The sequence below is a fragment of the Stegostoma tigrinum genome, chromosome 45, assembly GCF_030684315.1.
Source record: "Stegostoma tigrinum isolate sSteTig4 chromosome 45, sSteTig4.hap1, whole genome shotgun sequence".
Lineage (NCBI taxonomy): Eukaryota > Metazoa > Chordata > Chondrichthyes > Orectolobiformes > Stegostomatidae > Stegostoma > Stegostoma tigrinum.
Window position 1 is genome coordinate 10881066 of NC_081398.1, and position 27863 is coordinate 10908928.

Genomic DNA, 27863 nt, shown 5'->3' on the forward strand with positions numbered 1-27863 from the left:
CCGATTGGCTATCTCCGCGCCTCAGGTCGCTATCCGGTACTGCGCATGCGGTTCCAAACAGGGGCAGGAAGATGGCCGCTAATGGGATGGAGGTGGAACCGGCAGGTGAGTGAGTGAAGTGGCGACTCTGACGGTCGACGCTATGAGGGAACAGGGAGGTGGGGGAGCGCAGGGATAGAGATGGACAGGGAGACGGTTGAGGGTGGTGCTGCAGCCCCGGGCGTTGCTATGACGCCAGGAAACTGCCAGGCCTGAAATCGCCACCGGAAGTCCCACCCCGAAACCTCTTCAGCTGCACCACCCCCCCAACCCGATAACCACCCCTAAACCAGAAGCCCCCACAGCCTACATAAAAGACAGAAGAGAATAAACTTCCTCAGACCTACAAACACGCAAATCGAACACCTGACAAGGACCAACTAATCAGAGCAAACAAAACAGGCCCACCTACTTATCCCCGCCCACCTCAGCCCCTCGCCACCCCCTCCCACCACCCAACACATCCACAACATGGGCCACCAACACCTTCCCCCCCACACCAGACCCTTCCCCCAACCCCCCCCCCACCCCCACCCCCCCTTCCCCCCCCCCCCCCCACACCACCCCCCCTCCCCCCCACACCACCCCCCCTTCCCCCCCCAGCACCACCCCCACCCCCCACCCCTTCCCCCCCCACACCACCCCCCCTTTCCCCCCCCCACACCACCCCCCCTTCCCCCCCCCACCCCCCCTTCCCCCCCCCACCCCACACCACCCCCCCTTCCCCCCCCCACACCACCCCCCCTTCCCCCCCCCCACACCACCCCCCCTTCCCCCCCCCACACCACCCCCCCTTCCCCCCCCCCACACCACCCCCCCTTCCCCCCCCCCCACACCACCCCCCCTTCCTCCCCCCCACACCACCCCCCTTCCACCCCCACCACCTCCCCCTTCCCCTCACCACCACTGCCCACCCCCCCAGCCCAGTGTTCCTGTGGAGCACTTTGAAAAAAAATTTGCACTCTGTTGTTACTGTATGGTGAGATCGCGTCAGTGTTTGTGGAAAACACTTGTGTATTTACAGAAGAATGGAAGTCCAAAACTCCCCTGTGCCTTGCGTTCTCTTGCTACAGCAACACCGAGTGTGATGGCGTCTGGAGTGACAGGGAGTGTCTCTGTTGCCTTGCACCCACTCGTTATTCTGAACATCTCTGACCACTGGATCCGGATGCGCTCTCAAGAGGGGAGACCTGTGCAGGGTATGTATGTGAAGAAATGGCCAGCAGGGGCTGTGCAGGGTGATGCACTCAGTTATGGTTAATGGGACCATGAGGGGCATCTGGTGTATATGGCAACAGTTAAAGGGCTGGGCAATGTGCTAGAGGCATGCAGTATTGGTTAAAAGTATAGTTAAGGCCTGTGGTAGATCGACAGTTGTACAAGAAAGGTTAAATGGTCATCAGGATCTGTGTGCCATGCGTTGGGTATGTAACACTAAAGGATTAGACAGGGTATGTGAGTAATGGTTAGACCATCATGTCTGATGCACAAAATGTTGTGCAGAGCCCTGCCATTAAGCCTCCTAGGTTAATACCAATGTTTACCTCCCAGTTGTAACCCAATCAACAACGCTTTCACTTCCTTCTCTCTTCTGTATTTGCCCAGGTCCTTTTCAATGCATCTAAAACACACTGTGTGGTAGCAACCTCCACATTCTGAACCCTCTGAGAAATTTCCTCTCAGGTCTCTGCTGGATTTTTCATTGACTGACTTTTCATTGTAATTTCTTGAATTCTGGCTTCATCTGTGAGCAGCAACATCTACCTGAACAAAATCTTTCATAATCTTGTAGGCCTACATCAGATTGTCCCTCAGTTTATACAATAGAGAAATTGCCCAATAGACCGAATGGTGCCTGATAGTTGTGTGAGTGATAATGGGAACTGCAGATGCTGGAGAATCCAAGATAATAAAATGTGAGGCTGGATGAACACAGCAGGCCCAGCAGCATCTCAGGAGCACAAAAGCTGACGTTTCGGGCCTAGACCCTTCATCAGAGAGGGGGGATGGGGTGAGGGTTCTGGAATAAATAGGGAGAGAGGGGGAGGCGGACCGAAGATGGAGAGAAAAGAAGATAGGTGGAGAGGAGAGTATAGGTGGGGAGGTAGGGAGGGGATAGGTCAGTCCAGGGAAGATGGACAGGTCAAGGAGGTGGGATGAGGTTAGTAGGTAGGAAATGGAGGTGCAGCTTGGGGTGGAGGAAGGGATGGGTGAGAGGAAGAACAGGTTAGGGAGGCAGAGACAGGTTGGACTGGTTTTGGGATGCAGTGGGTGGAGGGGAAGAGCTGGGCTGGTTGTGTGGTGCAGTGGGGGGAGGGGACGAACTGGGCTGGTTTAGGGATGCAGTGGGGGAAGGGGAGATTTTGAAGCTGGTGAAGTCCACATTGATACCATTGGGCTGCAGGGTTCCCAAGCGGAATATGAGTTGCTGTTCCTGCAACCTTCGGGTGGCATCATTGTGGCACTGCAGGAGGCCCATGATGGACATTTCATCTAAAGAATGGGAGGGGGAGTGGAAATGGTTTGCGACTGGGAGGTGCAGTTGTTTATTGCGAACCGAGCGGAGGTGTTCTGCAAAGTGGTTCCCAAGCTTCCGCTTGGTTTCCCCAATGCAGAGGAAGCCACACCGGGTACAGTGGATGCAGTATACCACATTGGCAGATGTGCAGGTGAACCTCTGCTTAATGTGGAAAGTCATCTTGGGGCCTGGGATAGGGGTGAGGGAGGAGGTGTGGGGGCAAGTGTAGCATTTCCTGCGGTTGCAGGGAAAGGTGCCGGGTGTGTTGGGGTTGGAGGTCAGTGTGGAGCAAACAAGGGAGTCACGGAGAGAGTGGTCTCTCCGGAAAGCAGACAGGGGTGGGGATGGAAAAATGACTTGGGTGGTGGGGTCGGATTGTAGATGGCAGAAGTGTCGGAGGATGATGCATTGTATCTGGAGGTTGGTGGGGTGGTGTGTGAGAACGAGGGGGATCCTCTTAGGGCGGTTGTGGCGGGGGCGGGGTGTGAGGGATGTGTTGCGGGAAATGCGGGAGACGCGGTCAAGGGCGTTGTCGACCACTGTGGGGGGAAAGTTGCGGTTCTTGAAGAACTTGGACATCTGGGATGTGCGGGAGTGGAATGCCTCATCGTGGGAGCAGATGCGGCGGAGGAATTGGGAATAGGGGATGGAATTTTTGCAGGAGGGTGGGTGGGAGGAGGTGTATTCTATGTAGCTGTGGGAGTCAGTGGGCTTGAAATGGACATCAGTTGCAAGATGGTTGCCTGAGATGGAGACTGAGAGGTCCAGTAAGGTGAGGGATGTGCTGGAGATGGCCCAGGTGAACTGAAGGTTGGGGTGGAAGGTGTTGGTGAAGTGGATGAACTGTTCAAGCTCCTCTGGGGAGCAAGAGGCGGCGCCGATACAGTCATCAATGTAACGGAGGAAGAGGTGGTGTCTGGGGCCTGTGTAGGTGCAGAAGAGGGACTGTTCCACATAAACTACAAAGAGGCAGGCATAGCGGGTGCCCATGGCCACCCCCTTAGTCTGTAGGAAGTGGGAGGAATCGAAAGAGAAGTTGTTGAGGGTGAGGACGAGTTCGGCTAGGCGGATGAGGGTGTCGGTGGAGGAGCACTGGTCGGGCCTGCGCGACAGGAAGAGCGGAGGGCCTTGAGGCCGTCTGCATGCGGAATGCAGGTGTATAGGGACTGGACGTCCATGGTGAAAATGAGGTGTTGGGGGCCACGGAATTGGAAGTCCTGGAGGAGGTGGAGGGTGTGGGTGGTGTCACGGACGTTATAACCTCTCAGTTTGAATATCAGCCTAATAAAAAATATTCCAGTTCTGGATGTGAGTTTGCTCGCTGAGCTGAATGGTTAGTTTTCAGACGTTTCGTCACCATTCTAGGTAACAGCATCAGTGAGCCTCCGACAAAGCGCTGGTGTTATGTCCTGCTTTCTGTTTATCTGTTTAGGTTTCCTTGGGTTGGTGATGTCAATGAACATCAAGTAGCCACAAAACGACATGACCCACTATCACTAGTATCCTTACATATAGTTGAGGAAGAACACCACTTTGATTGGGACAACACATCCACCCTAGGACAAGCCAAACAGAAACACGCACGAGAATTCCTAGAAGCATGGCATTCCAACCGGAACTTCATCTACAAACACGTTGATTTGGAGCCAATGTGTTTGTAGATGAAGTTCCGGTTGGAATGCCGTGCTTCTAGGAATTCTCGTGCGTGTTTCTGTTTGGCTTGTCCTAGGGTGGATGTGTTGTCCCAATCAAAGTGGTGTCCTTCCTCATCTATATGTAAGGATACTAGTGATAGTGGGTCATGTTGTTTTGTGGCAGGTTGATGTTCATTGACATCACCAACCCAAGGAAACCTAAACAGATAAATAGAAAGCGGGCCATAACACCAGCGCTTCATCGGAGGCTCATTGATGATATTACCTAGAATGGTGACGAAACGTCTGAAAACTAACCTTCCAGCTCAGTGAGCAAACTCACATCCAGAAACTCAACCTGACCTACAAATCTTCTCAAAACTCGCTATATTCCAGTTTTTCTATGCATTTTTAAATATAATGTGGAGACCAGAACCGTTGATAATAATCCGACTATGCTTTAATCAAAGTCCATGAAGTTTAACATTACTTTTGCTTTTCAATTTTATCATTTGAGGGAAGTCATTGATAGGGTGAATAGTCAGAGGCATTTTCCCAGAGTGAAAAGGTCAACTATTGAGGGCACAGGTTCAAAGTGAGAGGGGGAACGTTTAGGGAGAGAAGTGCGGGGAAAATTTTTCAGAGGGTGGTGCAGGGTGCCTGGAACGCACTGGCAATGAAGGTGGTGGAAGCAGGTATATGTTCATGGTGTATCTTGATAAACACGTGAACGGGAGGCAAATAGAGGGATAGAAACCATGCATGGGCAATAAGGAGTGGATCTAAATTTGGAATTGCCACCAACTTGGTGGGCCCGTTCTTGTGCTGAATTAAATTGTTTGAGGACAGTAAGCTTTGCTTGCTGTTCACGACTGTTAATAAGCTACTAACCGTGGTTTGAAGGAGCTATTCATGAAAAAGATGATGATGATGCCGAAATATAGGAAAACATGAATAACATTATGGAATAGGTGCACAACAAGAAAATAATTTTCAATAAGGATAAGAGAAGTTTTGCCATTCTACTGGGAAGTAATAGAAGGCTTTATACTTAATGGAAAATGAGACACTCGTTGAGTTAGAAGACTAGAGGGATCAATGGTTACAGCCTGAATTCTAGTGAGAGTAACTGATGCCCTGACTCCCCGGAGCCTGTTCACCAAGTACAAGGCACAAGTCAGGAGTATGATGGAAAATGCTCAAATTTCCTGAATGGATAAAACCCCAAGAATGCTTGAAGGTCGACACCATCCAAAAGAGACCCTACTTGATTGACACCCAATTCACCATTCACTCCCTCCACCAGTAGCAGCAGTGTGTACCACCTACAAGATGCACTGCAGAAATTCACCAAAGACACTTAGACAGCACCTTCCAAACCCACAATCACTACCATTTTTAGAAGGACAGAGCAGAATGTATGTGAGAACGGCACCCCTGCAAGTTCCCCTGTAAGCCACCTACTATCCTGACTGGCAGTTATGTCGCCGTTCCTTCACTGGCACTGGGTCAAAATCCTAGAGCTCCCTCCCTAATGGAATTGTGCTTACGCTAGGTGGAGTGCAGCGGTACACTATCACCTTCACAAGGGCATTTCGGGGCAGGTAATAAATGCTTTTCCACCCCCGCCCCCTTTCCCCATGATGCCCATATCCCTTAAACCAATAAAGAAAGAGTGGTAGGCCCTCTGTTACTTGCTGTTTGAATAGTTTTTATTTGTGGCCTGTTGAATCAGTTGTGGTTTCTGTTCACAGTGATTGGTGCCTTGATTGGAAAGCAGGAGGGCAGAAACATCGAGGTGATGAACTCTTTCGAGCTGCTGTCTCACACGGTGGAGGAAAAGATTGTTATTGACAAGGAGTATTACTACACCAAAGAGGAGCAGTGTGAGTTATAATCTCACTTCCATGTACCAGACAGTTCCACAGATGCTGCATAATAATGTGGGTGCTGTGTTGGCCCAACACTCTGGCGCTGTGCGACTAAGCTGGGTTAAGGTTTTGTCTGCGTGCTGGGTATGTAGGCGTGAGTGATTACTGGTGGACTGAATGGCAGGTTCTCTACCATTAAATTACATTCTACTCTGTGGTGCTGTATCCTTCCACTCCTTAGTTGGCAAAATGACAGTTTATTCAGACCACAAGCTAAAATCAACCCTCAAGACATCCTATTGCCATGGCATATCATAGAACATATCAACCTCCCACTTTGTGCTGAGACCACTGTGAAAGCCCACTACTACCCATTGAGCCACTTTCCTTTCCAAAAGCCTGTGATATAATCCGTTGACCAACATTTGTCATCCTTTGATAACCTATTTCATAGCATTGCCAGTGGGGATTCAAGAAAAATCTTCTCATTTTGCTTTTTGCGTCCTTTCCAAGGATAGTGTCTTTCACGAATGAGGAGTTTGCTCAAGTGCACTTGGTCCCTTTCCACATTGAACCTATGATCTATCAGTCTGACTTTCATCTCTGTCTCTCTAGTTAAGCAGGTCTTTAAAGACATGGAGTTCCTGGGCTGGTACACCACGGGGGGCCCTCCAGACGAGTCTGATATCCATGTTCACAAGCAGGTCAGTGTACAGCATGCACAGTCTGACGCAAGTGCTAGCGGACTCCTGTCCAGCATGAGATCTTTGTCCCTCTTACTTTTTCTGGGAGCTTCACTTGTCTGCCTTTTTGACCAACCTGTATGTCCTTTTGAACTTATGCCTGATCCACCCCACCGTTTCACAATGCTTTCAAGTTTCGGATAGTTTACAAATTTTGAAATCACGCCCTGGACACCAAGGTCCAGATTGTAACTATGTATCATGGTAAAGCGACCCTCCTCCAGTCCAAAAAACATGCATTAACCACTGCTGATACAACAAGGTGTAGAGCTGGATGAATACAGTAGGCCAAGCAGCATCAGAGGAGCAGGAGGGCTGACGTTTCGGGCCTAGCCCCTTCAGCCATTTTCTGAAGAAGTGTCTCGACCCGAAATGTCAGCCTTCCTGCTACTCTGATGCTGCTTGACCTGTATTCATCCAGCGCTACACCTTGTTGTCTCAGATTCTCCAGCATCTGTGGTCCCTACTGTCTTATTAACCACTGCTGTCTGTTTTCTATCGCTCAACCAATTCTGTATCCATGTTACTAAAGTCCCTTCTTTCATTTCATCACTTGTACCCATAAGCATAACTTAAAACAAAGAATTGTGAATGATGGAGATTGGTAAGAAACAGAAGTAAAAGTTGTTGGAGAAACTCAGCAGGGCTGACAGCATCTGTGAAGAGAGAACAGTGTTAACATTTCAAGCCCAGTGAAGCGTTGCACAGCGAAGAGGATAATTCTGTTAAAGTGGCATAAATGGAATTTGAAAAAACATGTGTAAGTGTTGCACATCAGACTTTTGAGCAGCAGCTGTGAAGAGAAATCAGAGTCCCTCGAACAGACGCAGGATTCACAATATTTCTGTTCACAGATGCTACAGTAAGTCTGATGTACAACACTTTCAGATGTCTTTTCAAATTCCATTTATACCACTTTGACAGCATTATCCTCACTGCGTTATCTTCTATGCTCCATCAGAAAACTTCAACAATTTACTTAATTAATGGATTTGTAAAGGACAAATTATATTTAATTCACATTTGCTGAACTGACTTTTACTTTTGTCTGAAGAAGTCATTTCTAGAAGCTTTTACACTGCCATCTTAATGTAGGGATAGCATTAACTGTCTGTCCGTCCTCTGGAACTGCAACCTCTGCTATCTCTTTCCCACATCATCTGAAAGTACATGAATACAATCTATCCTGATCATGGTTTATCCTCTGAATTTGCTTGGTTTATCCACTGCGTACCCTTTGTAATTTTAAAAGCATTTATTTTATTACTGTTATCCTGTATCATCCCTATCAGTTCAAAGCAAATTAATTATTTAGTATTTTATACCATATCTCTGTTGTTACGTATGTTTTTATTGACTGTTCCTTGATGATCCTAATACCATCCTTCCCCCTTTATTGATGTGTGTATATAACATTTTACTGTTTTGTTTAATGTTCCTTAATTTCAATGTCATAACTCCTTTTTGCCCAATTGATCACTTTGTATTCTCTCTTTAAGTGCGCCCCACGTCTGTATTTAATATGTGCCACTTTCCTTATCCTCTGTTATACCCTTACATTTTTATTCACTTCAAGAGCCCCAGTTATGTTTAGTCTGTTCTTTTAGTGAATTATATTTTGCCTGGATTCTTTCGAGAGCTTTTTAAAATGTTTCCCAATGTTGATGTTTGCCGGTGGTGTTTTTTATTTGCCTAATTCTATTTCAAGATCAGCCTTTTTAAATCTCTGGATTTGAGTTTTGTTCTGCTAACATCCTTTTATCAATTCATTTGCGGGTACTGGGTGACTCTGGCTGGGCCAGCATTTTTTGCCCATCCCTAGTCACCCAGAGGACATTTGAGTCAATATCATTGCTGTGGGTCTGGAGTTTCATGTAAGCCAGACTGGTTAAGGATGGCAGATTTCCTTCTCTATATCCACAGTTAAAAGTAGGGTCTTGGGTAGTGTCATAGAGACCTAATGGTTCAGGTTCACATTCTTTGCAATTTGGGTCACACACAGACAGGTGAAGAAGACGTTTAGCACGCTTGCCTTCATTGCTCAGACCTTTGAGTATAGGAATTGGGATGTCATGTTGAGGTTGTACAGGACATTGACAAGGTCTCTTCTGGAATAATGCATCCAGTCTGGTCATCCTGTTACAGGAAGGATATTTAATGCTGGCGAGGGTTCAGAAAACATTGACCAGGATGTTGCTGGAATGAAGGGTTTGAGTTATGAGGAGAGGCTTAATAGGCTGAGACTTTCTCATTGGAGCATAGGATGTTGAGGAGTGACCTTATCGAAGTTTGCAAAATCATGAGGCGTATGGATAAGATGAGTGGCAGATGTCTTCTCTCTAGGGTGAGGAATTTTTAAGGTGAGAGGAGATTTTAAAAAGTCACGGGGCAACTGTTTTTTTACACAGTAGTGTGTGTGGGGAATGAACTTTGAGGGGAAGTGGTAGATATAGATACAGTTATGTTTAAAAGGCATTTGAATAAATACATAAATAAGAAATCTTTGGACAGATATGGGTCAAGCAGAGGCAGGTGTGACTAGTTTAGTTTGGGATTGTGGCTGGCATAGACTGGTTGGACCGAAGGGTCTGTTTCTATGCTGTGAGACTCTTTCAGTGATCCAGATGAGTTCTTACAGCAGTTAACAATGTTTGTTTGGTCACAATTAGTCTAGCTTTTTATTCCAGAATTTTACTGAATTCAAATTTCACTCTGTCATGATGAGAGCTGAACCTAGTCTCCACTTCTCATGAAGAGTCATATCGGACTTGAGATGTTAACTCTTGTTTTCTCCCTGCAGATGCTTTCAGACCTGCTGAGTTTCTCCAGCACTTTCTGTTTTTGTTCCTTAAACCTTTAGCCTGGGGCTCTGGACTACTAACCCAAAGACATTACCCCACCCCTCCCCTCAAGCCTTCTCTGTCACCATCTTAAATTTTATTTAATTACGGTCAGTATTGCTTGTATGTTCTCCTACTTTCACTTTTCAAAATATTTTGCACTATTTTTAAAGTGCAGTAATTTTTTTAAAGGAGCAAAAGCGCAGTATATGTTTTGGCGAGAGAGAGAGAGATATTAGCTTTTATTTTGTTCTTGCTTGGAAAAATCAGTATAGGTCTGGGCATTAGGGAGAACTGCATTTCTCTTCACTAAGTAATGCCATGGGACCTTTAGCATCCATGTGAGAAGGCAGACCGACTCTCTGTTTTGCATCTCATCCAAAGATACTTCAGTACTCCGTAGGTATTGCATTATCTCGGCTCAAGTTATGGATTTTCCTTTAATTGGATGTGGACCCAGGGCATAAAGGTGAAAGATGAGTGACTGCTATGCATTATTGGAAGGGCTGGAGCCCTGGTTCTGGGTGGGTTAGTCTCCTTGTCTGTATACTGCACTGAGTTTCCTGACCTCCTGTAAGATCTCTTGGACCACCAGTGCTTTTCCTGTCCAGTCACTGACGCACGTGTCCTGTTGTGCCGCAATGCAATGGATTTGCTAAGGAGCCACTGCCTCCATTCGGGGTTTTCCAGTGTAGAATTGAGTAACTTTGCACTAATGCTCATTTTCCTTCTGTCTGCAGGTGTGTGAGATTATTGAAAGCCCACTTTTCCTCAAGTTGAACCCCATGACAAAGCACACAGATGTAAGTAAGATGTGTTAAAGTTAGACAATGGTCAAATAAAAACAGTGTTCATGTAAAATTCCACTGTGCAGTTGCTGCGCCTATCATTAAATCCTGATGTTCAGTGGTACTGCCCCGTGAGATCCTAATGTTCAGTGATACTGCCCCTCATGACATTCTGATAATGATGTTTTGTTGCACTGTTCCCATTTCATCTTGATCCCTATGTTGTGTGGTAGTATCCCCATCAGGCCCTGCTCTGATGTTTTGGAGCACAGTGCCTTGTATAATCTTGATGTTTTGTGACACAGATTGGCATCAGGATCCTGATGCCAATGTTCTGAGAAGCTATCTGCCATTTGATTCCAATCTCAACGCTCTGTAACACTGCAATCCCTGCTACCACACCCCAACAGTCAGCATTCCCTTAAATTTTTGTTTTCTTCTATACACACTTTAGAGGTCAGTGCTGTGACTGGTGTCAGCACAAACAGTCGCTGTGCATCGGCCATCAGAGTGATTGCACGTGACACGCATTTTAAAGGGAACGTTGCCCAACCCCTCATCCACCTTCTTAGAACCTGGTGTTTTGTGACAGTGCTTCCCCCAGCCCCCACCACCCATCGGATCCCAGTCTGAATGCTCCATGATACTGTCTCTCGTTAGGTTATGATGCATTACCACAACCCTTTGTCCTTATTGAATCATAGCCTCTCCGTTCTGTGCTGCTATCCCCTATTCAATCATGCCACCCTATTGTGCTGCCCTTTTTACACATACTATTCCTGTATAAATCCTGATACTGTTACAGTGCTGCTATTAAACCTCACCGTCCTTAGGACGTTCGCATTCATTGAACCCCTGGATCTCGTGTCTTGCAGTTGTTGCCCATCGTCTTTCGCTTCTCTGTTTTGTATCTTGTCCTGTTTGCATTCCCTTTTGCTGTGAACCATCTTCCCAGTTACCACTCAAACTGTCCCTTATCAACATCCAACACCCCACCCACCATCGCCACGGTGACGAGCTTTGTCTGGCTGATTTTCTAACATTGTGACGGATCCATTCTTGATACAGAATGAAGTTTAAAATCCAGCAGTTGCTCAGAAGTTGCACTTACTTTAACTCCATACAAATGTTTTTGATTTGATTGTCTGCAACAATTGAACTTACAGCCAGGTGGCGTCAAACCAAAGCCAGAATCTCTGCACTTGACAGGAGTTTATTTTAAGCTTGGCCTTTAGGAGGCTCCAGTCTCTGTTCTTGTTGATGTTCCGGAGTTGCAGTTGTTTTAGGGAAACAGTTCCTCCAGTGACGTAAGTAGAAAAGGAGGAATAAGAGGCATTGGGTGTAAACGGCTTGTGCACTGGCATTAGCTGGTTGTTCTGCTTTTACTGTTTCGAAAGACTGATCGTCTTCAATGATGTCAAATGTTGTTCATGAGATTCCCCTCCTGCCCCCTTGACCTCACTCCCACTGAACTCTGACTTGGTAGCTCAGTGGTCAGCAGAGTTTGATTCCACCCTCAAGTGACCGTGTGTGTGGAGTTAGCATTTCTTTACGTGTCTGCATGGGTTTCCTCCCACAGTCCAAAGATATGCAGGTTAGGTGGATTGGCCATGCTAAATTGCTCATAGTGTCCAGGCCAAATGGGTTAGCGATGGGAAATGCAGGGTTACAGGGATAAGATGAGTCTGGGTGAGATGCTTTTCAGAGGGTCGGGGTGGTTTCAATGGGCCAGATGGCCTGCTTCCACACTGTCAGGATTCTATGATTCTATAGATCACATGTTGATCCTTCCTGACACTCACTTTGTTGACATTATAAACCAGCTCCTCTCCTCCGGAAGCAAGCACCCCCACTAACCCCCTTTCAAAACTGCCCCCAAAATCAGGATTGTTCCTGATTTTGACTTGTAGCAATTTTGACAATTCCTTTGACCCGCAACCCACGGGTTTAAATCTTCCTATTGGAAAGCAGCTGCAGCCATCGCAGGTAACGAAAGGTGTTGGAAGTTCTGCAATTCAGAAGAAGAGGCATTTTCAACTTGATAGGCTGGTGTTGTTTTCCTTGCAGCAGAGAAATGTTTGACATGTAGAAAGTTGAGTGGTATTGGTAGTGCACAAAGAAGGAAACTTTTCCTATTGGTGGAGGGGTCAGTAACCAAAAAGCACAGATTTAAGGCAAAAGTAGGTGGTTTAGAAGGGATTTTAAAAAAAACTTATTTTTTACTCAGAGTGGTGGGTATCTGGAATTCGCTGCCTGAAAGAGTGACAGAGGCAGAAGCCATCAGTATTTCAGAAGCTTTTAGATAAATACTTGAAATGATATACAATACAAAGTTACAGGCCAAGTGCTGGGAAGTGGGATTAGAGTAGATTGATGCTTGATTACCAGCACTGCCAAGATGGGCTGAAGGGCCTCATTCCCTGTTATAATTCTCCGTGACTCTCGGACTCAACTTCACACCTCCCCCCGCTTCTACAGGCCTGATGTACAGTCCTGCATGAGCCATGGTTTCCTTCAGTTGGGGACTGTACAGGCCAGAAGCATGTTCAGAAATCCCAGCTGCCCTATTCCTCACCTGAAAACAAAAGGCATCTAGAGTTGCAGCCTTTCCTTGCCTGGGCACCAACAAAAGGCGTGCTGTTTCATACTTTACACAAACCTTGTACATTGCCACCAGTTCCCTGACCACCTACTGTCAGACTGAAACACAAAATTCACAACTTATTTGACCCTGAGCTGATTGCTGAGTGTGGGACAGCTATGCATATGCGCAGTCACACAGCCTAGAGGGCGCGTTGCTTTTGACCTTATCATGGAGGGAAAGTCGCTGATGAAATGCTAAGGTTAGATCGGCCTAGGACACTCCCCTGAGAAATGTCTGCAGCAGTGTTGGAGTTGAGTTGAATGATCTCCAGCAACATCAACCATCCTCTGTTTTGACAGGTTTGACTATAACCAGTGGAGATCTCCCATTCCCATTGATTCCAGTGTTGCTAGCTATCCGTGATTCTGCTGCGGTCAAATTCTGCCTTCATGCCAAGGGCAATCACTCTCAATTCAACCGAATTGATCCCTTGAGTCAGGACCCTAACAACATCTGGAACTGAGTGTCCCTGATCAAACTGAACTGAATATCGTTGAGCAGATTATTGCTGACTAAGTGCTGATAGAACTGTCAGTTAAATCTTCCATCTCTTTGCTGACGATCAAGAGTTGACTGGGGCAGTAATTGGCCGGATTGGGTTTACTCTCCATTTTTCCCAGGATATACCTGAGCAATTTTCCACTTTGTCAGTAGATGTCAGTGTAGTAACTAGCGAGTTTTGAGAAGAGTTGTAACTCAGGTTGAGGTTCTGGATGTGAGTTTGCTCGCTGAGCTGGAAGGTTCGTTTTCAGATGTTTCGTCACCATTCTAGGTAACATCATCAGTGAGCCTCCGACGAAGCGCTGGTGTTATGTCCCGCTTTCTATTTATCTGGTTAGGTTTCCTTGGGTTGGTGATGTCATTTCCTGCGTTGGTGATGTCATTTCCTGTTCTTTTTCTCAGGGGATGGTGTAATAACTCAGTGTAGTAACTGTTCAGGAAAGGCTTGGTTTGGGATGCAGCAAGTTTTGGAGCACAGAGCTTCAGTACTATTGCTGGAACGATGTCAATGCCCCTACACTTTGCAGTATCCAGTGCTACTTATTGATATCGGGTAGAGTGAATTGAATTGGCTGAAGATTGGCATCTGTGATGTTGGGGGCCTTGGGCGGAGACTGAATTTGCATTTCTGATTGAAGATTTTGACAAATGCTTCTGCCTTGTCTCATTCTGGGTTCTCCAGTTGGTGACAAAGCAGGTATTTGTGGGGTCTCCTCCTTTTAAGTTATTGAATTGTCCACCACCATGCACAACTGGCTGTGGCAGAACTGGAGTGTTTGGATCTGATCAGCTAGTGGCTTAGTCCTGTAAAATGAATGTTACTTTCTCTGTTTGGCCTCTAAGTAATTATACATTGTATCATCATCAGATTGACACTCATTTATAGATATGCCTGGTGCTGCTGCTGGGATGTCATCAAGTGCTCTGGATTATACCAGATTTGGTCTCCCAGTTTGATGGTAATAGGAGAGATCGGAGGATGCTGGGCCATGAAGTTTTGTGGTTTAAAGAATTCTGCTGCTAGTTTGTGGTGGCTTCTTATACGATTATTGCTGTGCAGAAGGAGGTCCCAACACTCTTGGTGTGCATGGCGTTATATATCCATTTCATTATGCACATGAAAATGAGCCAACTGAGCAACGCTAACACAAACCAGTGACTTCCCCTGTTCTCCTCCTTGGTCTGCTTTGTGTACCAGTAAAGATGCTGCAGTGAGTCCTGAAAGTTAACAGGCAATGGCGCCATGACACATGAGACTTTGTATGTTGAAGACTCTCCTTTCTCAGTTGCTAGTTTCTTGGAGATCAGATACAGTACCAACATGTTGGGCTCATATTCTTCAAAGTTTAGAAGAATGACAGGCAATCGCTTTGAAACAAATAACTTTCTTCGGGGACTTGACAGGCTAGATGCGAAGAGGTAGTTTCCTTGCTGTGACTGTCTCGGACCAGGCAATGTAATGTCATAGATGGCTCATCTGTTTAAGACAGATGAAGGGGAATCTCTCCCCTCGAAGGGTATTGCATCTGAAGAAAACAAAAATACAAAAAATCATAGCGGGTCAGGCAGCATCTGTGGAGAGAGAGAGCAAGCTAACGGTTCAAGTCTAGGTGACTCTTCATCAGAGCTGGCATGATGTATGGAGGCGTCAACATTTGTGCAGTATTGGATGTGGGGTCTGTGTGAATTCTTTGTTGTAGAGGCTGGGTGATTAAATATATTTCAGGCTCAGATAGGTTTTTGAATCAGTAAGGGAATCAAAGTTTACAGGGGAAAGGGGAGTTGAGTTATCAGAGCAGCCATGATTTCATTGACACGATTCAAGGAGCTGAATGAACAACTAATGTTCCTATGTCTTACAGTCTGACTGTTAAGTCATGTGTGGTTACATGGAGCTGTTTTGAATCTAGTCCATTCAACTGTGGCAGAATACCTTGTGTGCAGATAGGACTTTGGCTGCAGAAGGATTGTGCAGTAGTCACTCCTACTAATACAGTCTTGACCATAAGTGTCTGCAACAGGCGATGGCTGAGGCCCTGGTTAAGTAGGTATATCCCCTGCACATACTCATCCAAAACTCCCATATATCCCATAGCTACCCATATTCTAACCCACACCTCGTGCCACTTACCCCCAACCCTATGTTTACTGATGCACCCAACACGTGAAAATTAAATATTTCTACATCTCTCCATGACCTCTCCTCTTCTTTCTCTGTAGCACCTTCCTCCAGGCCTACTACCCATCAACCTCTTTGATAGGGGACCAGAAGTTGAAGAAAGCACTACCCTCGCAAAGGGACTAAAAGGACCTGAAAATTTGCCCTTATTTTCCAACTTGTTTTAATTACCAGAGCTGATTAACATGGCAATGTGGGGGGGAAGCAAATTTATTCTGAACAAATCGCCCATGTTCACCTTTCTAAGTATAAATGAATGTCAGCACAGATGCTATGGATTACAGCTGTTGACTATGTTATAAGTCCAGCTGTTTGCAATTGGAACAGAGCCCTCGTTAATATTTTAAATGTGAAATTTGCCTGAAGTAAAGCTATGGGAGTTTCATCTCCAACGTGTTGGAGCGCTGCCCACAAGGTACCGTTATGGAGGGAGGAAACAAGCCAGTTCAGTTGGGGTCCCAGCAAGCAGCAAGAGGGAGGGTGGAGGAGGACCAGAAATCAACAGTGTTAGATTGAGCTGAGCTTGAGTTTTAAAAGCTGCTGACCCGAGGGAGGATTGAAAACCTGAAGGTGGTGAGGGGGTTCTGGAAAAAAGGAGTTTTAAGTGGGAGAAGTTTGACTCCAGTGGGATGGGCTTTGAACACAGGAGGCTGCTGCCTTTGAAAATGCAGCAGGTAATTAGAGGAAAACATAAAAGCTACCAGATTAATTAAAAGCATGTTCCTGTTCTGAAAGCTCCACAGCTTGATCCTACTTTGTAGCACCTAATTGCAAAAGACTTGGCTTCAGAAAAAAGAACAAGTGTAATAAATGTTTACCGCCTGACTGTGTGTCTTATCTTCCAGCTTCCAGTTAGTGTTTATGAGTCAGTCATCGATATCATCGCTGGAGAGGTATGGAATTAATCAACTTCAGTTCTATCCTGTTGTATGTACGTCTGTATCATGCATGATGCACAGTCCCCCTCTGAATCAGTCTGTGTCTATATACTGCACCATGCACAGTCCTCCTCGGGCTCTATCAGTCTGTGTATATATCCTGTACTATGCGCAGTCTCTTTCTGTCATATCCAATGCTGTGTACAGCCCCTCTCTGTGGGTTTTGCAGGATTTCCCATCCCAATTATCCTGGAGAAGGTGGCAGTCAGCCACAGCAGCCCTTGGATGTAGATATGTCTACAGTGCTGATAGGGCAGGAATTCCAGGCTATGGACCTAGTGACAGTGAAGGATTGGCAACATAATTCCAAGTCAGGATGGCGTCTGACTTGATCTGTCCTGTAGAATGTTGCAGTCAGTCTTTGCGCATCCTGCACTGGACTCTGTCCTGCTGTTTCTGTCCGTGTTTAACTAAATATCCAGCACCATTTACAGTCCCACTCTTCTTACCCATATGTGTGTGTTTTCCACGATATCCCATTGGCATTTTCTTCCTGCTAAAGTTATGCATGTCTTTAACCTAGATTAGTCATATTATATTCAGTCTCCATAATCATTTCAAGTTTATTTACGGTTCTATTGTTTCTTCCTTCCCTTTTTAACTGCCAGAAAAGATTTTTCTAACCAATTCATTTGCCACTGAGATTTGTAGACCTGTTCCATGCTATTTACATAAAAAAAGCAGAGCTACAACACTTCCTGTTTATCACTTATCCTTCAGATAATCAACTCGCAAACATTCTGCATTATATTTCCATTCTTCATGGAGACCTGGGCATTCTTACCACAGGAGAAGACCCTTGGGCATACAATGCATGTGCTGGTTCTTTGCTAGAGAGATCAACTGAGATTTCCATAGTTGCACTCTCTCCCCATAGCCCTGTATCAATCTTCAAACAAATCTCACTGATCCATTCTCTCCCTATAGCTCTGTATTAGACCAAGACTAATTCCACTGCTGTCTCCCCACAGTCCTATATCAATCCCAAACTAGTTCCATTGCCCTGTTATCTATATATAGCTCCATATCAATCCTAAACTAATCTCATTGTCCCATTCTCTTCTGATAGCCATGTATCAATTTCCAAACTAATCTTACTCCAACGCTGTCTTCCCCATAGTCCTTTGTCAATCTCAAATTAATGCCATTGTTCTGCACACTCTGCATAATCTTGTACCAAGCCTCAAACTGATCCCACTGACCCATTGTTTTTCCAGTAGCCCTATATCAATCCTGAAACTGATCTCACTGCCTCGTTCATTCCCTGTAGCACTGTATTGAATCCCAACTAATCCCACTGCCCTGCTCACTCCATGTAGCCCTGCACTGTTTCTCACACTGTTCCAAATATATGCCTCATTTTGAGTTTCAAGAAGCGATTGTCTGTGCCTCCATTGTTCTCTGTGGTAAACCTTTCCACCTTCAGCAATCTTCCATGCAAAGAAGTTTCATCTGACTTTGGCACTCACATAGTGACAGTTTTTAACCGTTAACCTTGCTAACCAAGAACTATTGAATTCCTAACTTCAGCGTGGTGTATTCTTGCTGGTTTCACTCTGTGTGTGGTTGTTAAGTCTGCTTTAACATCACCAGTATCTTCTCATAATAATGGTTTCTCATTCCTGCTAAAGTTCTGATGTATCTGCATAGTCTGTTCCTTCTCTGCGGCTTTTAATGTCTTGCTAGAATAGGTTACAAAACTCCACATGCTGCTCCAGCTGTGAAACAACCAATGTTGTCTGCAAACTCGTCATTATTTATTTATTCCTGCATACTGTACACCTATTAATACACCCCAAATTGTGTTCACACGTATTGTCTGCTCTCCGTTTTCTGGAAGATTTTGTTTCTGAACCCTGAGCTTTTGTATTCCTTCACCCACTCCAGTAACTCTTCACTCCGTGTGAATGACAGATGCTTATTTTTCCCAGATTGCCTCAGACCTTTTCACATTTTCAAGGGTCTAGCTCCATTTTTCCCATGTGCCTGTTAATCTTTTGCTGCTTTCCAAACCCTTTGTAGGAAAGTGTGAAAATTATGGTGATTGCTGTCAAGTTTTAAATTGTCCTGGAATAAAAGTGGGTGCATCCTGGGATGTTAGCACTTGGCACCTGTGCCCACTTTCTCAGGCTGGGTCATCTTTTATCCTCCTCTCCAGGAAGGGCCCCTTTCTCTCTACCTGCCATCTCGACAGTCACTGACTCTCAAACTCTGAAAACTGCAGGAGTCAGGTTTCAGGCAGTCCAGTCTCCCCGTTCTATCAGGACAGATTTAGGGACAGTCATCGCCGTTGACTGTGGTTGCTCCACTGCAAAGTCACAGTGAATTCTTGGGGCTGTTGGCCCCATGGATGTTAGACTCTGCCTTTCTGTCCTACATCCAACTGGAGGATTCACACAACAGCAGACACTATTCCCATCCCAAACCCAACCTGCCCCGTACCACCACCTTTCTCCCATCACCTTTTATTTCAGCTCATGGTTGACCAGGCTAGCTCTGGAGCTTCTCGTAAGCTTGGCTGATTCTTTCCACGCCCCCTTACTATTTTTGCCAGGTCGGTGCCTCGTTCACTGACTCCAACTGGGGTATAGGTCCATGTGAAGACTGGCTAACGAGCAGACCATTCTTAACGTGCGAGTCCAAGGTAGCGTCAGCAAGCCATTCCACCTAAAGAGTCATCACAAAGTCTTCTCTTGTTGTCCGCTCACATGCAGCAGAAAACCTTCCTGAGCTGATGAGTGGATTCCTACTGACTGTAATAAGAGAAGAAGCTATGCATTTTCCAAGTAATGCGCTGGTTAGGCCCTCAGGAAGGGCCCCAGTTCTTGAGGTTTCCCTGGACAGCGCGCACGCTCTCCTGTCCTGACGGTCTTTTTTTCCCCCTTTATTCATTCACGGGATGAGGACATCTGTAACTAGGTCAGCATTTATTGCCCATCCCGAATGGCCCAGAGGGCAGTTGAGAGTCAACCACATTGCCGTGGGTCAGGAGTCACATGTTGGCCAGATCAGGTAAGGATGACAGCTTCCTTCCCTAAAGGACATGAGTGAACCAGGTGGGTTTTTCCGACAATCGACTGTGGATTTGTGGTCATCGTTAGATTCTTAATTCCTGATGTTTTATTGAATTCAAATTCCACCATTTGCCATGGCAGGATTCGAACACGGGTCCCCAGAACATTAGCTGGGTCTCTGGATTAACAGTCCAGCAATAATACCATTAGGCCATCACCTCCTACACTGCTTTTTTCCTGTCCTTTGCCCAGGCCACAGTGCTATTTGCTGAACTGACCTACACTCTGGCCACGGAGGAGGCAGAACGCATCGGAGTTGATCACGTGGCTCGCATGACAGCTACTGGCACAGGCGAGAATTCCACAGGCAAGGACTTTCACCTATGTTCTTTAAATCTGGAGTGGAGGGTGGAGGCGGACAAGGATGGGTGGGGTTAATGCTTGGAAACTGGGGTAAACCTGAGTTCCATCAGACAGGAACAAACTTGTAATAGAATGTAACCAAACTCAGCATCCCAGGCCAAGTATTGCCCTTTTGCCAACATCTCCTTGTAACATGCAAAGAACAGGTCAGTTGGCAAAAGGACATATATTGAGATTGAAGCTGATGTTTTATTTTGGGCTGTCCCTCACTGTTTTTAATGTGGAGCAATTGATTGATCTCTGTCTTGTACATACTCAGTGACTGACCCTCCACAGGCCTCTGTGGCAGAGAATTCCAATGATTTGCCACCCCTTGATTGAAGGAATTCCTCCTCATTTCCATCCTAAGTGACCTGCCCTTTATATTGAGACTGGGTCCCCTGGTTCTAAACCACTGACCCAGCTAGGGAGAAGCAAACGTCAGCTTTTGTGCTCCTGAGATGCTGCTGGGCCTGCTGTGTTCATCCAGCCTCACATTTTATTATCTTGGATTCTCCAGCATCTGCAGTTCCCATTATCACAGCATCCTTCCTGTGTTTGCCTTATTGATCACTATAAGAATCTTGTCACTTTTCGTTCTTGTAAACACTAGAGAATACATGCCCAGTTTCCACAATGTCTCCTAATACGTTAGTCTAACTCGGGAGCTGGTTTGGTGAGCATACATTACACCCTCTCTTTATTAAGTATGCCTTTCCCCTTCTGTAATAAGACCAATACGTCAGTGCTCCAGGCTTGGTCATCTTATGCTTTCTGATTGCAATAAGAACATCTTTATTCTTGTATAAGGACATCCAAGTTCCTTTGAAGTTCAACACATCCCAGCCTCTCACTGTTAAATAAATAAAATGTTTCCATTTTTCCCTACCACTGGTCTGCACTGACTCCCAGGTGATATTTAGATATGAGATATTAAAGGCATCTAGGTATATGAAGAGAGAGGGACTGGGGGCATAAAGTTGAGAAAAAGGGTCAGCTATATTGAATTACACAGTAGGCATGAAGGCCCTAGTTTCTATGTTCTTCTCTTTTCTAAGGACAAGAATACCTTAAGCTGCCTACTGGAATTCCCTACACAACTTTCTCTGCCTTTTCCTTTAAAACCTGTTGCTCTGATTAACAGATAGAGTCACCATGGTCCTACAGACTGTACGATTGCACACTTATTAGGGAGAGAGGGGCAACTGGTGGTCGTCCAACCTGAGGGTGCACCTCAGATGAGGGGGAGAGATTGAGAAGATAACCTGAGCTAGTGTGGGAATTGAACACATGTTTTTGGCATCGCTCTGCATCACAAACTGTCTAGCCAACTGAGCTACCCAACTCCCTATCACTGTAGGTTTTTGGTAATTGGCTCTGCTGTCACTGAATGTGATTCAGTATTGTTTGTCTGATAGCATCCCTGTAAAATGGTGGCTCAGTGGGAACCAGCCTCACCACCAGAGAAAACCCAGTAACTTACTGCCTCTTTCCACAAACAAGTAGCTAACTTCACTCTTGATCCTGTTACAGTGGCTGAACATCTCATTGCACAACACAGCGCCATTAAGATGCTGCACAGTCGGGTCCGCGTCATCCTGGAATACGTTAAAGCTGTAGAGTCAGGTAGGAGAGCCCAGTGCTCTGTCGTCGTCATCTCCCAGCCCTAAGTGGCTGGGGGTCAGTTTGGGGAGTGTGTGGGTCCTGGAGGAGAGAGTGAGTGAGAGTGTGTGTATGTGTTGGGAATGTGTGTCTCAGGTCTTCTGGCTACTTTTTTGTTCATTTGATACAGACATTACTGGCTAAGCCAAGATTTAATGCCCTTCCCTAAATGCCCAGAGGGCAGTTAACAGTCATCCATGTTGCTACAACTGTTGAATCACACGTCGGTCAGATGAGGTCTCCTTTTCTAAAGGACCCCACATGTTTTTATAATGATTGGTGATCGTTACGTGGTTGCTGTTATGCTGTTTTTTTAATGCCAGATTCTTGTTGAATTTAGTTTCACCATCGCCCGTGGTAGTGTTCGGATCCCGGTCCCCAGAATATTAGCTTGCAATTATGCGTTACTAGTCCAGGACGTTACCGCTACACTACTTTCTCCCCTGTGGCTGGTTTTGACATGAGTGTAGGGTACACAGAAGGGATATTATTTGTGAGGAGGTGGATATGTGGGGGCTCAGTCAGGGTGGGCTGCACCATTTGGGGATGTACATCAGTTGGAGTTGGACAGCTGGAATAGAGTACGTCGAGCTGCTTGTTTGCCGATGCTCCATTTGTGTTCTTCCACAGGTGAAGTGCCGTTTAACCATGAAATCCTTCGTGAAGCTTATGCCCTGTGTCACCGGCTGCCAGTCCTCAGCACTGACAAGTTTAAGACTGACTTCTATGATGTAGGTTGAGCTAGTTGCTTATCTGGAAAATGAAGCTACTTCCTGTTTGGGCTGAACTTAACGCAAAACAAAACCCAACATTCCATCCTTGATGGGAACAAAAAGAGACCATTCATTAGAGTAGTACAGCATGAAAACAGACGCTTTGGTCAAATAGTCATGCCGGCCATAATCCCAAACAAAACCAGTCCCACCTGCCTGCCTTTGGCTCGAGTACCTCTAAACATTTCTTATTCGTGCACTTATTTGAATATCTTTTCGAAGTTGTAACTGTACCCATATCCACCACTTCCTCTGGAAGTTCATTCCATACATGAACTACTCTGTGTAAAAACAAAAATTGTCCCCATGCCATTTTTAAACCTTTCTCCTCTCACTTTAAAAACATGCCTCCTCGTTTTCAAATCCCCTACCTTGTGGAAAAGGCGCTTGCCATTCACCTTATTGATCCCTCACATGATTTTATAAACCTTATGGAGTCATTTCTCTACCTCCTATGCTGCAGTGAAAAAAAAAGTCCTGGCCTATCCAGCCTCTCCTTATAACTTTAACCTTGCATTCCTGGCAACATCTTGGTAAGCCTATTCTGCACCCTCTCCAGCTCAATAATATCCTTAATAATTCCTCATCGACATTTTACTTCATCTGTTTTTCTGTGCCATTTTAACTCCTAACACCCTTAACCGGTTACAAACAAAAAGTCTTACCTGTGCCATCCTTTTTATGAAGAAGCATATTCTACCTTCCAACCTAATTAGTCCAGCTCTGGTTTTATAGTCATGCCCCTTTGTCCTATTCTGCCACCCACCAGCAATAGGAGTTTTTGACTACATTCTCTCACTTCTTTTCAAAGTCTTGAATCCTCAAGCAAATCTCCCTGATTTCTACATTGCCACAAAAGACAATGTTTATGTCACGTCGTCTTATAATCTAAGTGTGGAAACCCCAGTTACATTCTCATGAATCTGTGTCCTACGTTGAGGCCAATATATTCTTTCTGAGTTGTGTTCATAGTGTGATGAACGTTTATAGATTTTTAAAAATTATTTTTAAACTTGAGTTCTAAAGTAGAGGTAAATGGAGTTTTGTTTTTCAGTTTGTAAATGTGACTTTTTTCTTTAAGGGTCAAACTTTTTTAAGCACTGGGTTGAAATAGCATTTCCAAGAAATTTTGTGACTTAAGCTGAGAGAGTCCGTCTAATGAGACAATTCCTGAAATGTTCAAGAGGTTGCAAAAATGTCACAGGTTGCTGGAAAAGCTCAGCAGGTCTGGCAGCACCTGTGACCAAAAATCAGAGTAAACATGCCAGGTCTGGTGACCCTTTCTCAGAATCGATAAAGCTCGGAAAATGTTGGTTTATGTGTATAAGATAGCACGGGGGGAGGGGGTAAGGAATAAGCGATAAGTGGGGATAGAGCCCAAAGAGAGAGAAGAACAGTAGGACATACAAAGTTGATAACAATCTGGCAGGGAGGGTGATTAGCTGTTAATGGAGACTTGTTAGTGGCTAACAATAGGTACGTGTAATGGCAGACTGTGATAACAAGGCCTGGTGTATTTGGAGTAGGGGGCCTAGGACATGGCAGAGTTCTTGGCCCTAAAATTATTTGCATCTGTATTAAGCCTGGAGGGCTGCAGGGCCTTGAAGCAGAAAATGAGGTGTCACTCTTCCAGCTTGCACTGAACTTCACTGGAACACTGCAGCAAGCCTAAGACACATTGTTGGCTAGGGAATAGGGTGGTGTGTTAAAGAGACAGGCAACTGGAAGCTCAGGCTGTTTTTGAGAGCAGAGTGTAGATGTTCTGTGAAGCAGTTACCCAGTCTACACTTCGTTTCCCCAATGTGAGACCGTATTGTGAGCAGCGAATGGTTTGTGGGCAGTGCAAGTAAAGTGCTGCTTCGCCGAGATGGTGTGTTTGGGCCCTTGGGTACTGGGGAGGGAGGAGGTAAATGGGTAGGTATTACACCTTTGACAGTTTCAGGGGTAGGTGCTGTGGGGGTGTTGGGAGTGAAGGAAGAGTAGACCAGGGTGTCCCAGAGGGAATGGTCCCTGCAGAAGGTGGACAAGGGAAGGGAGGGGAATATGTGTTTGGCATCTCACTGGAGGTGGTGGAAATGACAGCTAATGATCTTCTGGATGTGGATGCTGGTGGGATGGCAGGACAGGACCTCATACCAGGCCTTGTAATCACATAGACTTACATTACCTTATTGTTAGCCACTAGCAGTCTCCATTAACAGCTATTCACCCTCCTAGCCAGATCGTTATCAACTCCTTTGTCTGTGCAACTGTTCTTCTCTCTCTTTTGGGCTCTATCCCAATCCACCCACCCCCACCAACTCCTTACCCTGTCACCCCCCCACCCTATCTTCTCTAAATAAACCAACATTTTCCTAACTACCACTAGTTCCGAGGAAGGGTGACCAGACCTGAAATGTTAACTTGGATTTTTCTTCACAGATGCTGCCAGACATGATGAGCTTTTCCAGCAACTTCTGTTTTTGTTCCTGATTTACAGCATTCACATTTCTTTTGTTTGCTAGGTTGAGCTTTTATGATTAAGAGGGGCCAGAGGCAGGCACTCTTCAGAAAAACAGATCTGTGCCAACAGATGCACTCTTCACAAGTTTCAGCGTAACCAATAGTTTGAGTTTTCTTAGGGCTAATCAGAAAAGTCAGTGAATTAGCCTGTCCATTACATTACATTACATTTCATTTCCTCCGGTTTGAAAGGCAAGAATTACAATTGACTTTTTGATTGCTACGTTGATTTTTGATTGTGCCTGCTTAGTACATGCATGGAGCCAGGTGAGAATGCACTGCCTGATAGTGTGGTGGAGGCAGGTTCAATTGAGGTATTCAGAAGGGAATTAACTCTTTGTCTTAAGGAATGTGCATGATTGCAGGGAACAAGAGGGAGAATAACACTTAGTGAAATGCTCTTTCAGAGAGCCAATGCAGATAGGATGGGCCAAGCGGGCTCCTCCTGCATCCCAATGATTTTCCAGTTCTGAGTTGGTAGCCAACTAGATGGGTGGGATCTGGCTCTGTGATGTTGCAGTGCCATGTTATCATTGCTGTCTCTATCTCTCTGTCTCTCTCAGCAATGCAACGATGTGGGCTTGATGGCTTACCTCGGCACCATCACAAAGACCTGCAACACCATGAACCAGTTTGTGAACAAGTTCAACATCCTGTATGATCGGCAGGGTATTGGCCGACGTATGCGAGGCCTCTTCTTCTGATTGAGAGTCCAAGCGGACTTTGCCCTCTAGATACAGCGGGAGGTGAGAGTTTACAACACGAGAGGGGCAGCCTCTGACAGACACCGACTGAAGTGCATCAGCGATTCTCTGGAGACCCTTTCCCCCACTCCTTCCCAACCCCCCTCCCTCCCTTACCTAACCCTGCCTCTCAGCATTCCACCCTGTGCTGCCCTGCCCTGCCCTTCCCTTCCCTGAGAAATGTTTGGGCCAGCCTTGTGAAATGGGACAACGTGTCACCCTGTTCCATTGATGACCGGGTTTTTTTTTCTCCCCCTCCCTCTCCCCCGGTTGTGTTACTTCAACGACAACGTGACTGGCTGGATTGGAATTCAAGTTCGCACTGTGCTGCATGCGTTATGTGTTTACTGCTGGCGAGCCGATGTGAAGTTGTCAGTTGTGCAGCTGAAATATGTGCATTAGAAATAAAGTTGAAAGGAATTCGTTTGTTGTCAATCTTCTGAAACTGCCCCGAAGCCCACTAAACTTGCAGATGGGACTCATTTCTCTGTGTGATGCCTCTTTACGCCAATGTCTGTATTTCCTATTTACCTTCCCACCCCATTCCCTTCCTCCTCCATTCTTCCAGTCTGCACCCGTGCCCCAACTCTCCTCACCTACTGCTGAACCCTAACCCATTCTTCTGCTTCCTCCAGGCTTAACTATTTGGTTGCTCTCCTAATTGCACTCCCACCTTCCAATTTCTATAAACTTGGGCTTCTTCGAAACCCTTAATGCCAAATCCTAACCCACAGTATGTTCCTTTCACTCATCATGCAAATGCTCACAGTCTCACTTGGTTTCCAAGTGAGCACTATATCAATTGTAAAGTTCCTAACTGCATTTATAACTGCATTCAGCTGTACAACCCACTGATATCTCTGCACTCCTCCAATTGTGGTTTGATCCCTTATTTTAACCATTTGACCATGCCTTCAGTACGTAGGTTTTGGAATCCCCTCCCTAGATCTCCCCACCCACCCCTGTAGGTTTCTCTCTGCAAAAGGACATTAGTGAAGCTGATGGATTTTCACAACAATTAACACTAGTTGCTATGATCGCAACTGTCAATTCCAGATGAATTAATTAGCTGAATTTAAATTCCGCTGTTGGTGGTATTTGAACCCATGACTCCAGTGCATTTACCAATACACCAACATCTTTGAGGACTGCCTGATGATCCTTCTATGAAACACCTTGAGGTATTTTCACTGTGATAAATGCAATTTGTCTACCTCAGTTGTTGGAATACCCAAGGTTGGAAGTTATGTTAGAGCTTTTCAGAACATTACTGACATCCTATTATGATGGTTCAGTGGCTAGCGCTGCTGCCTCACGTCGCCAGGCACCCAGGTTCACTTCCAGCTGTGGGCAACTCTGTATGGACTTTGCACATTCTTGCCATCTGTCTGTGGGTCTCCTGGCTGCTCCAGTATCCTTCCACAGTCCAAAAATGTTCAAGTTAGGTGGATTGGCCATGCGAAATTGCCCCATTTGTGTCCAGGTATGCGTAGGTCTGTTGGATCAGCCATGGGAAATCCAGGGTTACAGAGACAGGGTCGGTGATAGGTCTTAGTAGGATGCAGTCCACAGGGTCTTGATGGGCAGAAAGGCCTGCTTCAATGAACTGTGTTCAGTTATATGCATATTGCCTCAAGAAAGGTGTGTTGGCTTTGAAACAGTTTGATTAGAGTGGCACTGGATCTAAAAGGATTAAATTATTTGGAGAGGTTGCGTAGTCCCAGCTTCTGTTTTCATTAATATAGAAGGTAAAGGGGAAATTTGATAATGGTGGAAGTTACTAAGTAAAGGAGAGAAAAAAATCCCCCCACTGATAGGGGATTCCAGAACAAAACCTCAAAATTCAAATTGGGTGGTAGTTCTGGTGGGGGGAATGTCAAGAAATGCTTCACACAAAAGGGAGTGAAGTCTGGAACTCTAATCATCCCAATAAAAGCCTCGGATACCAGGAAGCAATCACAAGGATTAGCCCATCAACTGCAGAGCCTGTGCCCATTCAGTTGAGCAGTTCAACAAAGCTTAGGGCAAGCACAAAGATGTTAAAACAGAGTAGGAGGCATGTGGAGAGAGGG

The 27863-nt window shown here is 45.7% G+C and overlaps 1 protein-coding gene across 2 annotated transcripts; it reads left to right on the forward strand.

Moving 5' to 3' along the window:
- cops6 (COP9 signalosome subunit 6) lies at positions 1 to 26211 on the forward strand. 2 transcript variants are annotated; one of them, XM_059642596.1, is made up of 10 exons: positions 1 to 105; positions 1113 to 1238; positions 5946 to 6077; positions 6678 to 6766; positions 10386 to 10448; positions 16603 to 16650; positions 19962 to 20076; positions 21645 to 21737; positions 22404 to 22504; positions 25612 to 26211. In XM_059642596.1, the coding sequence occupies exons 1-10, from the start codon at positions 72 to 74 to the stop codon at positions 25750 to 25752; spliced, it is 942 nt and encodes a 313-aa protein (XP_059498579.1). In that variant the 5' UTR covers positions 1 to 71; the 3' UTR covers positions 25753 to 26211. The 2 variants fall into 2 exon arrangements, with proteins under 2 accessions (XP_059498579.1, XP_059498580.1); XM_059642597.1 differs by lacking the exon at positions 22404 to 22504.
- Positions 26212 to 27863: the final 1652 nt, after the last annotated feature.

Excerpts from the sequence above, each read along its gene's own strand:
- cops6 (XM_059642596.1), top strand. The coding sequence starts at position 72 with ATGGCCGCTAATGGGATGGAGGTGGAACCGGCAG. Across the intron at positions 10,449-16,602 it reads CCATGACAAAGCACACAGAT|CTTCCAGTTAGTGTTTATGA; the intron begins GTAAGTAAGATG and ends CTTATCTTCCAG. Across the intron at positions 21,738-22,403 it reads CGTTAAAGCTGTAGAGTCAG|GTGAAGTGCCGTTTAACCAT; the intron begins GTAGGAGAGCCC and ends GTTCTTCCACAG.